Here is a 15,989-nt window from a genome sequence, read left to right on the forward strand (position 1 = left end):
TGGCTGCACGCCAATCATACTGTGACGATTCTGCGTTGTGATACCATATGTATCACCGGTGATCAAATTTCTTGGTTTATAAAGTTTATGCAAATTTATGCTGGTATAACAGCGACTGAAGCTGCTGTATCACCGGCGATTCACAGGGGAGCCAACAATTTAATACTTATTGTAATAATAGAATTCGGTAGGTCGATTTGCACCGATGTGTTTAAATGGATAATTATAATTATTGGATATACAATTTAGTATGTTAATAATTAAAAAAACAAGGGGTGCCCCGTTTAATTTTGTTCTGACTATAATTAGTAATTAAAAATAATTTTTTTATAAATTTAAAAAAATTCTACCCGGGCTAAACAAAAAAGGTAGTTTGTAATAATTGTCCTCCAAGTTGATCGTTTTCGACTTATAAACAATTTAAAATGGAATGTCTGTAAAGTTAGCACTTTTTGATAAGACCAAACTCAGACCAAGAATTTATTACGGAAATAAAAAATTTATGGCTTTAGCCGTTTCCGAAAAACAATGGGTGCTGCTAAATTTACAGTAAAGCCAGCAGCACCCAAGCGATGTCGGCAAGGAAAAGGGGTACCGACATTAAAATTGAAAAAAGAACATAAGATGACGATTTTCAAGGCTCAAAAATACAAGTAAAAAATATTATTTTTGTAATCAAGTATAATTCAAGTTCAAACCTTCTATCAGGTCCCGATAAGAATCTTTGCAATGTTTTTTTTATAAAATATACCTATATAGTTTTTAATTATTAACGAGGAAGGTTCCTTAAGGGAAAACGGTCATTAACAACTAAAAAACAATGTTTTAAAATGAAATAAGTGTAAAATATTTATCAAGAGCTGATAGAATAAGGTTTGAACATGAATTTAGGTACTTCGTAATTTCAAAAATGATATTTTTTGCTTATGGTTTTGAGCCTTGAAAATCGTCATCGTTCTTTTTTCAGTTTTAAATTATTGTTTACAACTCGAAAACGACCAACTTAAGAGAAAAATTACAAAAGATTTTTCTTGTTTAGAATGATCCAAAAAATCTGAAAGAATATCTGGTCAGATCGAAATTTTTTTATTTAAAAAAAGTAATTTTTTAATTATTAATTAATTATAGTCAGAACAGAACTAGATCGGGCACCCCTTGTTTTTTATAATTGTTAACATACTAACATCCAATAATTTTTATCCATTAAACAGATCGGTGCAGGTCGACCTTATCGTATATTAGACTATAAGGATGTGGATGATCGGGCAAGTAATGTATACGAGACAACAACAATTATAAACCTCAATAATATTTATTATAAATTAAAACAATACAGAGGTAAAATAAACAATAATACTAAATATTTAAAAATAAATAGATTCATAAATTTATGAGCAAAAATAGATAAATCTAGTATATAAATATTATCACTTTTCCAAATTATACACAGAGTAACTGCACTTTCTGCCTTTTTCACCAGTATATTTGACACAAATCATTTGAATGAATATTTATTAATAAAAAAATAACTTAAATATTTAATAATGACAATACAGCAAAAACTATCAAAATTTTCATAAGTTTCAAGCAACGACAACTTCTTAATTTATGAACGTTACCACAGGCATACTTTTTGCTGTATGTGTAGTTATTAGAAAAGAAATTGAAAAATTTCTAAAAATTATAATATAACTAATACTGTAAATCTGAACCTTATACGAAAATTAAAATTTATATTTCGAGTCATTAAACAAGATTAATTTTATAAGTTATTTTAACAATTATTTTTATAAAGGAGTGGAAGAGCAACATTAATGGTACATGTTTCACAAAGGTTTAAAATGTTATACAAACATTCCTTTAAAAACAAGACTTAAAAAGTTGACCGAAAAAAGCTTAATAAACTATTATTGGTCTATGTAAACGCTGACCATTACTAGATTTAAAGAAGTACCTACTGGTCTATCTTTGCTAGATTAACTATTTAATCAAAAACAGTAAATCTTATTGTTGATGGAAGTTAAATTAAGATCATAGAACCTAAAAAAGTTTGAAATGTCCATCTCGAGGACAATTTTTGAAATTTCGCTGGTAGATCTCGTCACAAATGAAGAAGTAGTAGACCTTCTCCATATTGTGAAATAACATAGCGTTACGCCTGTTACATCACAACTGGTAGAAACTACAAACTGTTACATTATTACTCTCTATGAAAAAATGTTATGTGAGCTCCACACTCTCGCCGAAGTCGATCGAGGTTCAACAAGTACGAGAGTGTAGACGGACACCTTGTGCAACTTTGCCTCGCTTCGTTCTACTTCCGTTCTCTGTCGGTCTGGCGCGTCCGAGTCAAAGGGATCTTTGTCGGTATCGCATCGCTTGAATGTGTTCCTCGCGAAGTAGAACGAGTGTGTAGAGAGGTACTTCGGACTTCGGTCAACTTTGGCGAAGTAACTTCGCCGAGAGTGTGGAGCCCGCTTAAAAGGCAAGCCTCACTTGTCCGGACCGGTCGCAACGGAACGGAAATTTAATATCTGTGTGTATTCGAATGAAACAAATTCTAGATGTTTTATTTTATTTTGTGACATCAGCTTTTACTAGCTATAGTTAAACTAGAGAACTAAGAGATTCATTTATATTCAGCTGAGCGGGGTACTATTGTACAAGGTATGAAATTCCACAAACAAGGGATCTACGTGTTTAACTTTACAAATGGAACAAGAGCATCCCGCTGAATTGAAAATTTGTGAGTCTCTTAGTTCTCTGGTTTATGTATACTTGATATTTATCGTAACTCACTCTAAAGTATTGATAAAATTTGTTTCCGTGTTTTGCTTTTTTCACAATTTTCATACATCTATTTATTGCACTTCCTTTTGGAAGTTTACTTTGTTATTTCTCCACTCCTTGCACAACAAACTAACAATAATAATTTTCGGATCCATTTTCTATGAAATACGTAAATTCACTCATTGAGCTTACGTGATTTTGTCGATAAATACGCCGTATGGCATTTAATTCTGAGCTGTAGCGGTGCGTTCCGTTGCCAGCCGATTTGGTCAAATGCGCGTTTACCTTATAGTCCAGGGCGGATCTGTTTTGAGATGGACGTTGAGAGGTGACTCAAATTTTTTTGCAGAAATTGCTTGAAAATAAATCAAATAATAATATTTGAGTTGTCCTCCCTCTCAAAAAGGTCCGGAACATTGTTTACATAATCAAAATGTCAAGAATTGAAGGAAAAATTCGATTTTTTTCTTCGTTTTTTGATTATAACTTTAACAGTATTCATATCCGAGAGAAGTTGTACTGACATAAAAGTTGCGCAATTCAATTTACTAAAATATAAAATTGGTTAAAAATTTAAAAAATAGTCACCCTAGTTTCAAAATAGCAATAGTTGCGAAAAAACCATACAAAAACAAGTATTCGCATTTTACGTTTTTCAACCATTTATGCTACACTTAGGACCTTCATATTTCACCCAGAAAAACTTTATGATACAGTAAAATAAAACTGTAAATTTCATAAGGTTCAATAGATTTTGCAAAATAAATTTTGAAATACAGCTTTCGCAAAAAAAAATCATTTATTCAAAATGTTACAGGACTGAAAATAAAGCAGATAGCAAGTTGAATTTTTTTTTTGCTTATAGAAGTGTACTGTACCTTTCATTTGCAATTATCAAAATTAAAATCGATTAATTACCACGGCGTCAGAAAATTTTTGAAATACACAATAATTTTTGGTGCTATGCGCAGGACAGCGGTGTTCGATTCACACAGGTTGATTTCCACCAAAATTTGTTCCAATATTTATCTAATATATTATTTTCTTACTCTATATTTTGTTGTATTTTAATTTTTTAATTCCACAAAAATCAAACTAATTTTATTATTGTTTGTGAAATATTGTTTAAACAATTGCATATGTTTAAAAATAATAAACTTTTATTATTTAAATTAAAATATATGAACAAAGAAAGTTTTTGCTAATAAAAGTGTTATTTCAAAGGATAGAGTATGTGTTTTTATTTTGCAATAAACAAATTTATTTATTTATATCGAAATGTCATAAAAATTAAAATTTATCAATCATTATCAAAGGTCATTGGAATGCCCAATCAGAGCAACCTATCCGCTGTCCTGCGCGTAGCACCAATAATTAATGTTTATTTAAAAAACTTCCTGACGCCGTGGTGTTAAGCGATTTTAATTTTGCGAAATTGCAAATGACAGGTACAGTACACTTCTATACGCAAAAAAATTTTCAACTTGCTATCTGCTTTATTTTCAGTCCTGTAACATTTTGAAAAAATGAGTTTTTTTTACGAAAGCTGGATTGCAAAATTTATTTTGCAAAATCGATCAAACCGATCTTAATGAAATTTACAATATTGTTTTACTGTATCATAAAATTTTTCAGGGTGAAATATGAAGGTCCTAAGTGTAGCATAAATGGTTGAAAAACGTAAAATGCGAATACTTGTTTTTGTATGTTCTTTTCACAATTTTTGCTATTTTTCAAGAAGGGTGACCATTTCTTAAATTTTTAACCAATTCTATATTGTAGGAAATTCAATTACGCAACTTTTATCTCAATACAACTTTTTTCGGAAATGAATACTTTTAAAGTTATAATGAAAAAACCAAGAAAAAAATCGAATTTTTCCTTAATTTTTTGACATTTTGACTATTTAAACAATGTTCCGGACCTTTTTGAGAGGGAGGATAACTCAAATATTATTATTTGATTTATTTTCAAGCAATTTCCCCAAAAAAATTTGAGTCACCTCACAACGTCCAAATGTACTAATATTTTTACAAATGCGCCCTGGTCTATTAATGGAAAATAAGACTTCTATGCAAACAACCTTCGTAACATTAATGAGCGATAAAAACACTTGAAGCGTATTACTGGGCAAATGTCAGACTTCTACTCCAAAATTATTGTTTCCTATTCTGATATTTAAATATGTTATAAATTTAAAAATGTTTAGAAACAAAGAAACAATTATTTTTAACAAAAAATATTAAACCAGAAAAAAAATTAATTTAGAATTGAGTACACTATTTCATAATAGAAATTAATCTAAACCTATTGGAATAAACTGATACACAGTATCATTTTGTGAAAATGTATGTTCTTGTGGTAGCTCTGTCTCTTTTTAAACAATCTAGATTGTTATTAAACTTGTTTATTGCTACCTCAAAAGATATCATCTTTAATTCAATGTAACATTTTATAAGTTTGCAATAAATGTCTTTCTAAATTTATGTTTTAAAAGACAACATATAGTACAGATAATTTAATTTACTTCTTTCATTAATAATCGTAAACAAACTAATAAATATCAAAGATTTAAAAAAGTATATGACAAATACCTAAAAACTATTTTCACTTATTCATTCATTTTCACACAGTCACGACTTATAACATCGTGCGAATAGTATGTATTTTTATTAATTTGTGTCAAATATGAACTGGTTGCCCACAAACTGCTGAGTCGCCCTGTATCCAAAAATTAACTATAATTAATATAAAACATCAGTCCATTGACCTAAAATAAAGATTTGTTAAACAGGGCCACCAATGTCGTACTGGTAACGCCAGGTCAGGTACTGAGCAGCTTCTGTCATGTGACGTAACGTACTGGTGAGTCCATGTAAGTGTCTTTTAAAATCTTGAGCGATTCTTTCGGCTTTTCCTTCCTCTTGGGACGTTTCATCGATTCCAGAATCGATTTCATTGCTGCCAGACTCAGAATCAGTATCGCTGAGAGTAGATGACGAATTTGTGGAAGTCACACTCACTGAAGAGGGTCGCCGGATGTGGCCCTTGACGATTGGAGTAGTTACTGATGTTACAATTGCGGTAGTAGGTGGTGGAGGATTCTTTGGAGGCTCTTGAGCTCCTCCCCATAACAGCGAGTCCTTTACCCCATTCAACATATTGTAGATCTCAAACAGGTCTGTAGAACTTAGAATTTGGTGTACAGAGTGGGATGATTTGGTTTTTGAATTTTGACAAGCTGGGTCTTGCTCATCTCCGACTTTCAGGTCCATCAAACGACAAGGCACTAAAATGGTTTCATCCATTTTGTTGACGGTCTTTACGAATTTCTCCATGACGTTAAGGATACTTTGGTTAGAGAATTCTGTGTCGTCGTGTCTTGCTATGCGACGAAGGCAGTTCCTGTAACAAAAGAAAAGTTCATTAAAAAATGTTCACTTCGCCCAAATGATATAAGCAGTTAAATAAAATTAAAATCTATATGAGAAAATGTATAAGCGCGTAAGAAATTATTACTGTGGTTATTTTTAAAATCGCAATTGAGCCCATCAGAATTAAAACGTGCTAAATCCTACATTTTTCGTTCTGGTAAATCCAAACTAAAAGTACAAATTTCTGAAGCTGTAAGGGGCATGCAGAAAAATGACAAACGAGTGTGCCATTTTATAATATTTCTTGAAGCCCATTTGATTGAGAAATGCCGGATACTTTTTGGAAAATTTACATTTTTAATGTTTTTTAGCCTCCTGACAAAATGGATATAGCTGGTTTTGATTCTATAGGCCTCAATTAATCTAGAATCAATTGAGATATTCTGCAATTTTCATCAATATTAACAGCAAGGAATAAACGTACGGAAATCTCTAGAGATAAGGTGAAAATCTCGGGTTCATTTCGAAAAATATGATGAGCCATCTCAGAATAAGGTTCAAGAACTCGCCCATGCGAAAAGTGGGAAAAAGTTAAAATTAAAACTACCATAACTTTGGATCTCGACCACCTAAAGGCTTTCTTAAACACTTAAAATTTAGGGATTGTTATCTGTTCAGCAAAAAGCAAAAGTTCAATTTTTGGCCCACCTCACATACGACAACGAAAGCACAAAATTTATTTATTTCTCAGACCAGAATTTATATCCAAGACATCCAAAAGCATCTGACTTTTCGATTGAAAGAAGTAATCAGGAGAACTTTCAATGCTTACAAATCGTTCTTTAATTCACGACATCGCCACGTGTTTCTAGGCTGCACATAAATATATTAGGTTATGCTTTATTTTGCTGGGTTGTGTTCTGTTGTCTTTATAATATTCCTCTGTCCATCTAGTACCCGACTGTGTAATCCTGCGTATTAACAGCTCCCAATTCTGTCAATAATAATTATTAATTCGAAAGCTTGGGAAGTTTGTTGGAAAAAACCTTGATATTGTATTAACTGTTTTGTATCAGTGAGCAATCCAATAATAATAAATATAATAATTTACAAATTGATTGGTGAGGTCTTTTACGACATTATTTCATAAATTTCAGTTGTTGTTACTACATAGTTTTTATAGCAGCAGCTAATTCATTCCACCAAATATTTTTATTTAAAAATCATCGGAAATAAATAATAAATATTCATATTTTACTATTCACAAACAAGTAAAAATAGCTTTAATAATAATATAAAAATAGAGAGTCAAATAAGTAGTTGAAGGAAAACCACTGTTATGTTTTTCATATGTGCTGCGAATACAAGAAAACCCATGTCTACAGAAAATAATAAGCCATAAATCTGCAATTGCAACAACTGCAATCGTTGGTGCAGAATTCGAATTAGTTGAGCATCCACAATACTTTCCAGATTTATCCCGCAGTGATTATTAACTGTAAATATGTACTTTAAATAGGTCGAATGTGTAAGACCCGTCCTCACACAGTGATCAACGATGTTATTCAATACGTTGCCGAAATTCTATTAAAAATCAACATGTTGCTTGTTATTTCAGTAAGGTGTTTGTTACACGTCGGTGAGCGGTAAAGATGAAGAGATGTTGATAACAAAGTTTTTGCAACATGTTGGAGCTGCGTCCTCAATGTTTTTGATTCTATTATTTGGCTACATTATGGGCCCCGAAGCGATTCAAAACGGGATTTATTTTTTGCGATTTGCTTTAAGTTTTATGGAAAAATGGAGCCGTCAAAGGAAGCAGCTATGCATTTAATATATTTATTTATAGGCAATATCTTGTTGTGGGATTGTCACCACAAAGATTATAAAAATCGTCAAATTAAGAGTAACGCATTTACCCACATGTGCGATAACAATGGAAACACAAAAAGAGGTAGCAGAAGAAAAAAATTAAAGGTTTAATAGTACAGTATCCGAAGGATATGAAGAAAAGTAAATCTCATTCAGGAGACAGAGTTGATGATATTTTTACGTGAGCAAATGGTTTGCATTTAAGAGTTTAATGGTTTTAAAGGATAAGAAAGCCACATCGAACACTGAAGGTGGAGTTAAGGTAGGACCTTACAAAATTTAATTTAATCACAAGCATTTATGGCCTTTGATCTTAAAGAGATTTCATGGAAAAATACACGAGAAATTTTTTAATTTCTTATTGTAAGTGGTCAGGGGTGGAGGGTCACAGATAAAATAATACAATAATAAAATCAATAAACTACTTTCAACATTCAGGTGAGCAAGAGAAACTTTTTGGGATATACTCATGTATTAAGTCGATAACAAGGAAGGAGTGACACCAGAGCTCAATAATTTTGATATCGTAGGTATCTGGCATGAGTCAATAACTCAATAATATAATACAATGAAAGTCAACGTTATAGTAATCTAATCTTTTTTATAGGACGAGTACATACCTGTATCAACAAACGTGTGTCATCTCTTTTGTATGGCTGAATCATTAGATTAAAAGGAAACAACATATTTTTATGAATTGAACTAAATTGCGCACAAAAACATGGATATTAGGTGACGCTAATTATTTTATCTTCATCTAGGATGTAACAACCGCGTTCATTAATTATTTCACATCAGTAACCGTGTTTTTAGGGGATTTTCCTTGTTTACTTCTTAGACAGACATCACTGATTTTATCTGAAGGTTACAAGAACTTGTCATATGTTAATCTCTATTACAACAACGTACGTTCCATAAAATATAGGATTTTTTTGTACATTTGGAGTAAATAACATAGTTTTCTTAAAAACATATTTAATTAATAAAAATGTGTCAGAAATGTTTAAAAAGTAGATTGTACAAACTTATTGTATATTTTGCCTATAGTTAAAACGAGATGACACCATGTAAATACAATCACAACCTCAGTATTTTGTGAAAATTTCTAAATAGAACTGCCAAATTACAATATTTTGGTTGGTTTTAAAAACTGTCTTATGTTATCAGCATCTTAATTACCTACCAATGTTATTGTTAAGATATGTCACATTATTTGCACAAAAATAAGTGAATATAATATAACATAAATATAATATGTCCTTGTTGGACACATTTATACAAATAATATTGCACAAGAAGATTTCCAAATAATATGATTTAAAATTTAAAAAAGGTAAGTACGTACGTGATAGCAATAACATACCTCATATTAAAGAGTTTCTAAATAATTGATACCATATACCTCTCTCGCACTATAAGGTTATGCGTGTTTATTATGTCTTAAATCGTAGTGCGAACAAATTCGATAATAAACAATGTTGCTAATTGAATTTAACGACAAACTTTAAAGACTGACAAAATACCTCGGCAACGCATAAATTGTGAGTAAATTAAAAATCGAAATAGATGGATAGAGCTAGATTAACATGAGCGTCCATTTAAAAATTAAGATATGTATCAAAAAACCTGATACACATCTCATGTAAGTCAAGGAAACTCCAGTTGAATCTTGTGTACATTGTTATTAATTTCATGGCATTAATATCGAGATAAAAAAAATAATTGATATAACTGACGATATAAGAGACGATATAAATTATTTGAAGAGAAAATCAAATGACCAAGACAAGAAGTAGTAAAGAACTGTGGTATTTTCCTATTATTCGTTCTGCATAAATGGTGTCATATTATTTATAGTGGAGAATATGCTGCATTTTGACGTGTAACTCCTCTGTAGTTAGAGCATTCAAAGATATCTCCTTTTTGTGTATGATGCAAAGTATTCCAATACTCGAATCACTGGGGAGGGATTTCTGTGTCCATATTTCTTTTATGAGCTTCTGTAGCGACATTATGGTGTCGTGACCACCTTTTTTTATATAGTTTTTGCTAATACCAGGTGTCCACTTATATTTTCCCCCATTTTAACTGCCTTTAACTCCTAAACGGCTCAAGATAGAAATATGCGGTTTTCGCTGAACTGTTTTATTTTAGTAAAAGTTTTGTCTGAATGGATTGAATTTTTTATATCGCTTTCAAATATTAAAATAAAAATGATTTTTGAAAAAAACGTTGTTGACTTTTTTTTAATGGAACACCCAGTATATTTTTTTGTAAATTGAAAGAAATGTCATTCACCTATCCAGCGATATAAAGTTTTCCAAAATCGGTTGTCAAATCACTGAGTAATTAATTTTTAAAATGAGAGGTGCAACGTGGATGTCACATACCTTAATACCATAACGAAGCAAAATGATATTATGTTATGTGATTTCCACATTGCATCTCTCATTTTAAAAATTAATTGCTCAGTCATTTCAAAACCGATTTTAAAAATTTTTATATCGCTGGATAGGTAAATGACCTTTTTTTTCAACTTACAAAAAATATATACTGGGTGTTTTAATAAAAACAGTCAACAACGTTTTTTTTAAATCCGCCATTTTTTATTTAAGAGCAATATAAAAAATGGTTGTTTACCTAAAAACTTGAAAAAACGGTCATTTACCTATCCAGCAATATAAAAAATTTTAAAATCGGTTGTCAAATGACTGAGCAATTAATTTTTAAAATGAGAGATGCAATGTGGAAATCACATAACATAATATCAATTTGCTTAGTTATGTTATTTAGGTACAGTACAACCTGCCATATACGGACCTGTCATATCCGGACCTCCCCATATACGGACGGTTCTGCGCCGTCCGGATCTACCGAAATCTACCGAGAAAGGTAGTCCTGCTGTTGGACAACGCACTAAAAGAAGAACTAAAAGATGGCGAAATAATGTATTATAGAATCTATAAAACGTGTCTATCGACGAAAGTTATTAACGGCGTTGATTACTGGAATGTATGAAGGAGAAAACGTTTCAGAGACTGTAAAAGAAGTAGTGGTCTTGATATCCGGATTTTTTCATATCCGGATCGGTCTGTCGCCACATTGATCCGGATATGGCAGGTTTTACTGTATGTGATATCCACGTTGCACCTTTCATTTTAAAAATTAATTACTAAGTGATTTGACAACCGATTTTGAAAAACTTTATATCGCTGGATAGGTGAATGACCTTTCTTTCAATTTACAAAAAAATATACTGGGTGTTCCATTAAAAAAAAGTAAACAACTTTTTTTTCAAAAATCCGCCATTTTTATTTTCGTATTTAAAAGCGATATAAAAAAATTCAATCCATTCAGACAAAACTTTTACTAAAATAAAACATTTCAGCGAAAACCGCATATTTCTATCTTGAGCCGTTTAGAAGTTATAGGCAGTTAAAATGGGGGAAAATATAAGTGGACACCCGGTATAAAGAGTATAGAGATTTGTTTTTGCTAATTTTTTAACGGCGTCTTTAAATTCAAGAAGAATTGGAGGGTCCTCTTCCGACTCGTTTGTTATGCTTACCTCATTTCTTTCGTCTTCCAGGTTTTCTTCTTCTGCTTCTATATTAAGTGCACAGTTAAAGTATTCTACCCTTCAATTCAATACATCTTTCCTTGCTGTTATTAGGTCATCATTCAGACTTCTGCATTGGTTTGTAGTTGCTTTCAATCTTTTCTTCTATCTTAAGGCATGAAGCCAGTCAGATTGCAAGTGAAATGGGCAGGTTACTTGCCACAAGTTATTTGCGTTTTGTAAACGATTACTTGACTCATATTTTAAGGCAAGGAAAGTAAAATATGACTCAAGCAAACGTTTACAAAAGGCAAGTAACTAGTGGCAAGTAACCTGTCCACTTCACTTGCTTTCTTACTGGCTTCATGCATATCGGCCTTTACGATTCCCTATATATTCAAGTACCTTATTTAAGCGGTTTCGTTTATTTCTTTTGTGTATCATCTTTTCTTCTCTTTTATTGGTCTGGTAATTCTCTACAGTTGTTCTAGTTCGTTGAGTAAACATTTTTCTGTAGGCCCCATTTTTTTCTCTGGCCAATTTCTTGTATTCACCGACAAATTCACAAGTTTCTGGTCATATTTCATCTTTTCCTGCTGATTCAATATCTTCCTTTATTCTGGTCCAGCAGGAGTTAATATCTTTCTGGCCTTATTAATTTACATTTTGATTCCTTAGCCTATTGATGATGTTTTTCTAGTACCGTTCTACAACTGTTGCATTTCTCAGCTTTTGCATATTCTATTTATTTCTAGTCATTTTATTTTCTTTGTTGGCGTTTGCAATTCTAGCCCTCAATGTTGAGATTACTATAATAGGCAACCATCTGAGTCTATGCTTGCGCCTCTAAATTTCTGTAGTTTACTACGCCTGTTTCGTGTCTTCAATCTATTAAGATGTGATCCACCTGCTCGTTGTTCTTCCATCAGGGGAGGTCCAGGTTACCTTCTGTGTATTCTTATGTTCAAAATAGGTGCTTCAAAATAAGATTTGTTGACAGAATTGACAGAAAACAGAATTGTGGAAAGATTTTGAACTAACAAAAATTTGAACAAACATGATTCATACTATGCTGAGGAATATATTCGGAAACATAAGATTTATGTGTATAAATTTATAAAAGATCTAAATTTATAAAAACATAATAATATACCTTTATAAATAATGTTTCAGATATGAACATAGCGGAAAATAATTGAAATAGCAGCATAAAGCAATAAAAATAAATAATATAGTTTTTAAATTTAAAGAATTTTGACAAATATTCAAAATAAAAACAATTATATACAACCACGAGATAGTATCACGTTCATTGGCCGAATGCTTGACATGACTAATTTTATATTTAATCACTTAATACGAAGGTCGATGATATTTTTGAAAAATATGCAACAAAATTGGTAAAATGTTATTAACTTAAACTAATAAAAATGTGTAAACAACTCTCGGGACATACTTAAAATGGTATTTAAAATAAATTATTAAAATAGATAAAATTATAGAAAAATACTTTCGTGGTAAAAGATTCAATTTTTTGGTAATACTACAAAGAGAAAAAATATCTTTTGCTGTGTTAACAAGTATTTTTTAAAATTTATCGTGGAAATCATCTCTGCATACTTATCTGTTGCATCACATTAAAATCTTTTATAATAAAATAAAATTAATATTAACATTTTGGCTTTGAAGCGAAATTTGAATGAAACATATATTTGATCATCTTATACGAAAAGTAAACATATCCGAAAAGACTAAAGTTTTTTGTCTAATTTGGTAAAAATTATAAATATGCTAGTTCGTATTATAAAACTTCCGCTACAGTGGAAAATTCCTAAGAAGCCATTGCACTGTCGTTAATTTCCGGAAGAGTTCATTTAAAGAAAATATAAGGCAATTGGGGGTAGAAAAGGCAGCTAAAAATAAAATCGATCTATATTTATCACCAAGACAGAAACTTAGGATTGTGTACACACAAAATTGCAGTAGAAATAAAGAAAAGTAGGTGATGTAATAAAAATTCAATGACTAAGAAGTGCAAATATATTAGAAATGAATTAAAATAGAGATATATTATATCCAAAATTAATTATTATATATTTCCGAGTATAGTTTTAACCTAGGCCTTTTAGGCACATAACTTGACAATTCTTCTCCTTTCTTTACGGTCTTTACTCTCCAATTTCGGACACCTATCTCTTTAAAGACTTTTTCTGCTTCATCGAACCATCTGTTCCTTGGTCAACCTACTCTTCTTTTGTCACCCATCTCTGTATTGATTAATATATATATATATATATATATATATATATATATATATATATATATATATATATATATATATATATACATATTTGGTATTATTTCTTCTTTTATTCTTTCTAAATGTGTCATAATCATTGTAAATCTTGATGCATTTACAACTTCCGATATCATAGGCTTTTAAAAAGACTCACGATCTCAGCATTGGTTCTTTTTCTATATACCTTTTCCTCGTTATGTGTTTAAAAATTCTTCTCAATGTTTTCCTTTCCCACCAGTGGCGTGCTGGAACTTTTCAAGCGGACCGGTGATTTTATAGAAAAGCGGCCTCTCATCCTTATTTTACCTTCTATTATCAGGATTTTTTTTCGATATTTAAAAAAATATAAATTACTTTTAAATTAAACATAAAACTGAATTCATTGATTTTTTAAAATTTACTGTCTTTTTATTTAAGAATAAGAAATCTTACATAATAAATATTACCACGCATATAACAACATTCCTTTCAGTAAGACAGAAACTTAATTCCTTAATAAATATATATGAATTTAATGTAATTAAGATATGTAAAAGTCAAGTAAAATTTTGAGAATTTTTCAATTATGAATTAAGTTGAATTTTAGTAAATCAATTATTATATAAGAGAGTACAAATACATACAAGTACAGTACAAACACTTCAATTTAACGACATCTAAATGTTAATACAACGTACCTAATAATCTAAAAATTCTTTTGCAATTATTTTATAAAATAAATAACTCTCGATCAATAATTTCCGCATTAAAGTAGATTTTTGAGTAGATTCGCAGATTATTTCATTATTTTAGCCATTAGCATAAATGATTCCAAGTGATCTTGTATTTCAACGTTGAAAAGCTTCTTTCACAAGATACTTGTATCACTGAAAGAGTTAATAAATGCTTACCTATATACTATATTTAACCTATATACTATATTTATACTATTGGATAAGCACACTGATATAAGTCGTACTCATGCAAAACAGCGTAACAGCAAGCTACACAATCTTTACAGTTTTTAGCACCACATGGAGGGGAAGTTTTCACGGTATCAACAACATTGTCATTTGTTACTTCATGTTCATTATCACTTAGATTAATAATATAATCCTTCATTATTTTCTGTAGACTGAGCATATTCATCATTAACTCAATCTTCTATAATTTCAGTATTTTGCAAAGTCCTATTTTTTAATACAATCCATTTATCTCAGTAAAATCGATGATTTCTTCTCTAATTGCAGTCGCAGATGTGGTAGGATAAAAGTTTCTTAATTTTTCAGTAACTGATTTAAATGTCGTTAAAGGTATGTGGTACGTGGTAATATTTTTTATTGTCAAAATTTTTAGGATGTAGAGTGCTTATATCATCATAAGACGATTTGTCTTGATCCCATCGTTTTTCGATACTTCCGATAATTTTGTAAAAAAAACTTATTTCACCGACCTCAAGAGGCCGCGGCCTCTCGGTGATTGCACCGTTTCATTTATATGGCCAGCACGCCACTGTTTCCCACACAGGTATTTATTTTTCTTCTTGTGTTTCGTTTAGCAACCATGTTTGGCTGGCATATATGACTGTCGGTCTCAAAACTGTTTTGTATACATATATGTATTTTAACTCATCTCGTTTTTCTCCCATGCACTGTTTCGTAAGTTTTTTGTGTTTCTTGTTTGGTAATATCATGACTAATGTATATTCTCTCACCATACCATTATTCAATTTAGATTTATTTTGCATAACCAGTTTTTGTCAATTGATTTTTAAATTAGATTAGACACGTGCTTTTTCCGATTTTAATTTTTTTTTGACTTCTACTTGCACTCCCAAATCTTTCTGGAGCAGATCTACCACTGCTGTTCAAGGAACTCATTAGAATTGCAGGAGAGACCTTGCATAACTATGTATATTATTTTTTTATAATGTTTATCCACAATTTCCAGTCTGCTTTTTACACTTACCACCTTTCTTTGCATTTTCTCGTTCTCCTTTTTTAATTTACTCGTTTTCTTTTTCAGTATTATGCCCAACTGCATTTTACTATTTTTAAATCTTTATACTAACAGTTCTCTTTAAATTGTGCCTTGTACATACACTGCGTTCAGAGCC

General features: G+C 30.8%; 1 protein-coding gene across 4 annotated transcripts in view; it reads right to left on the reverse strand.

The window, feature by feature from the left end:
• Positions 1-1,293: 1,293 nt before the first annotated feature.
• Positions 1,294-15,989, reverse strand: part of LOC114336926 (mid1-interacting protein 1-like) — a 108,321-nt gene continuing 93,625 nt past the window's right edge. For all 4 annotated transcript variants that reach the window (XM_028287313.2, XM_028287314.2, XM_028287316.2 and 1 more), the window contains exon 2: positions 1,294-6,195. In XM_028287313.2, coding sequence (XP_028143114.1) covers positions 5,577-6,195 — 619 coding nt within the window. In that variant the 3' untranslated portion in view covers positions 1,294-5,576. The remainder of the gene's footprint in view (positions 6,196-15,989) is intronic.

The sequence above is a fragment of the Diabrotica virgifera genome, chromosome 10 (genome assembly GCF_917563875.1).
Source record: "Diabrotica virgifera virgifera chromosome 10, PGI_DIABVI_V3a".
NCBI lineage: Eukaryota > Metazoa > Arthropoda > Insecta > Coleoptera > Chrysomelidae > Diabrotica > Diabrotica virgifera.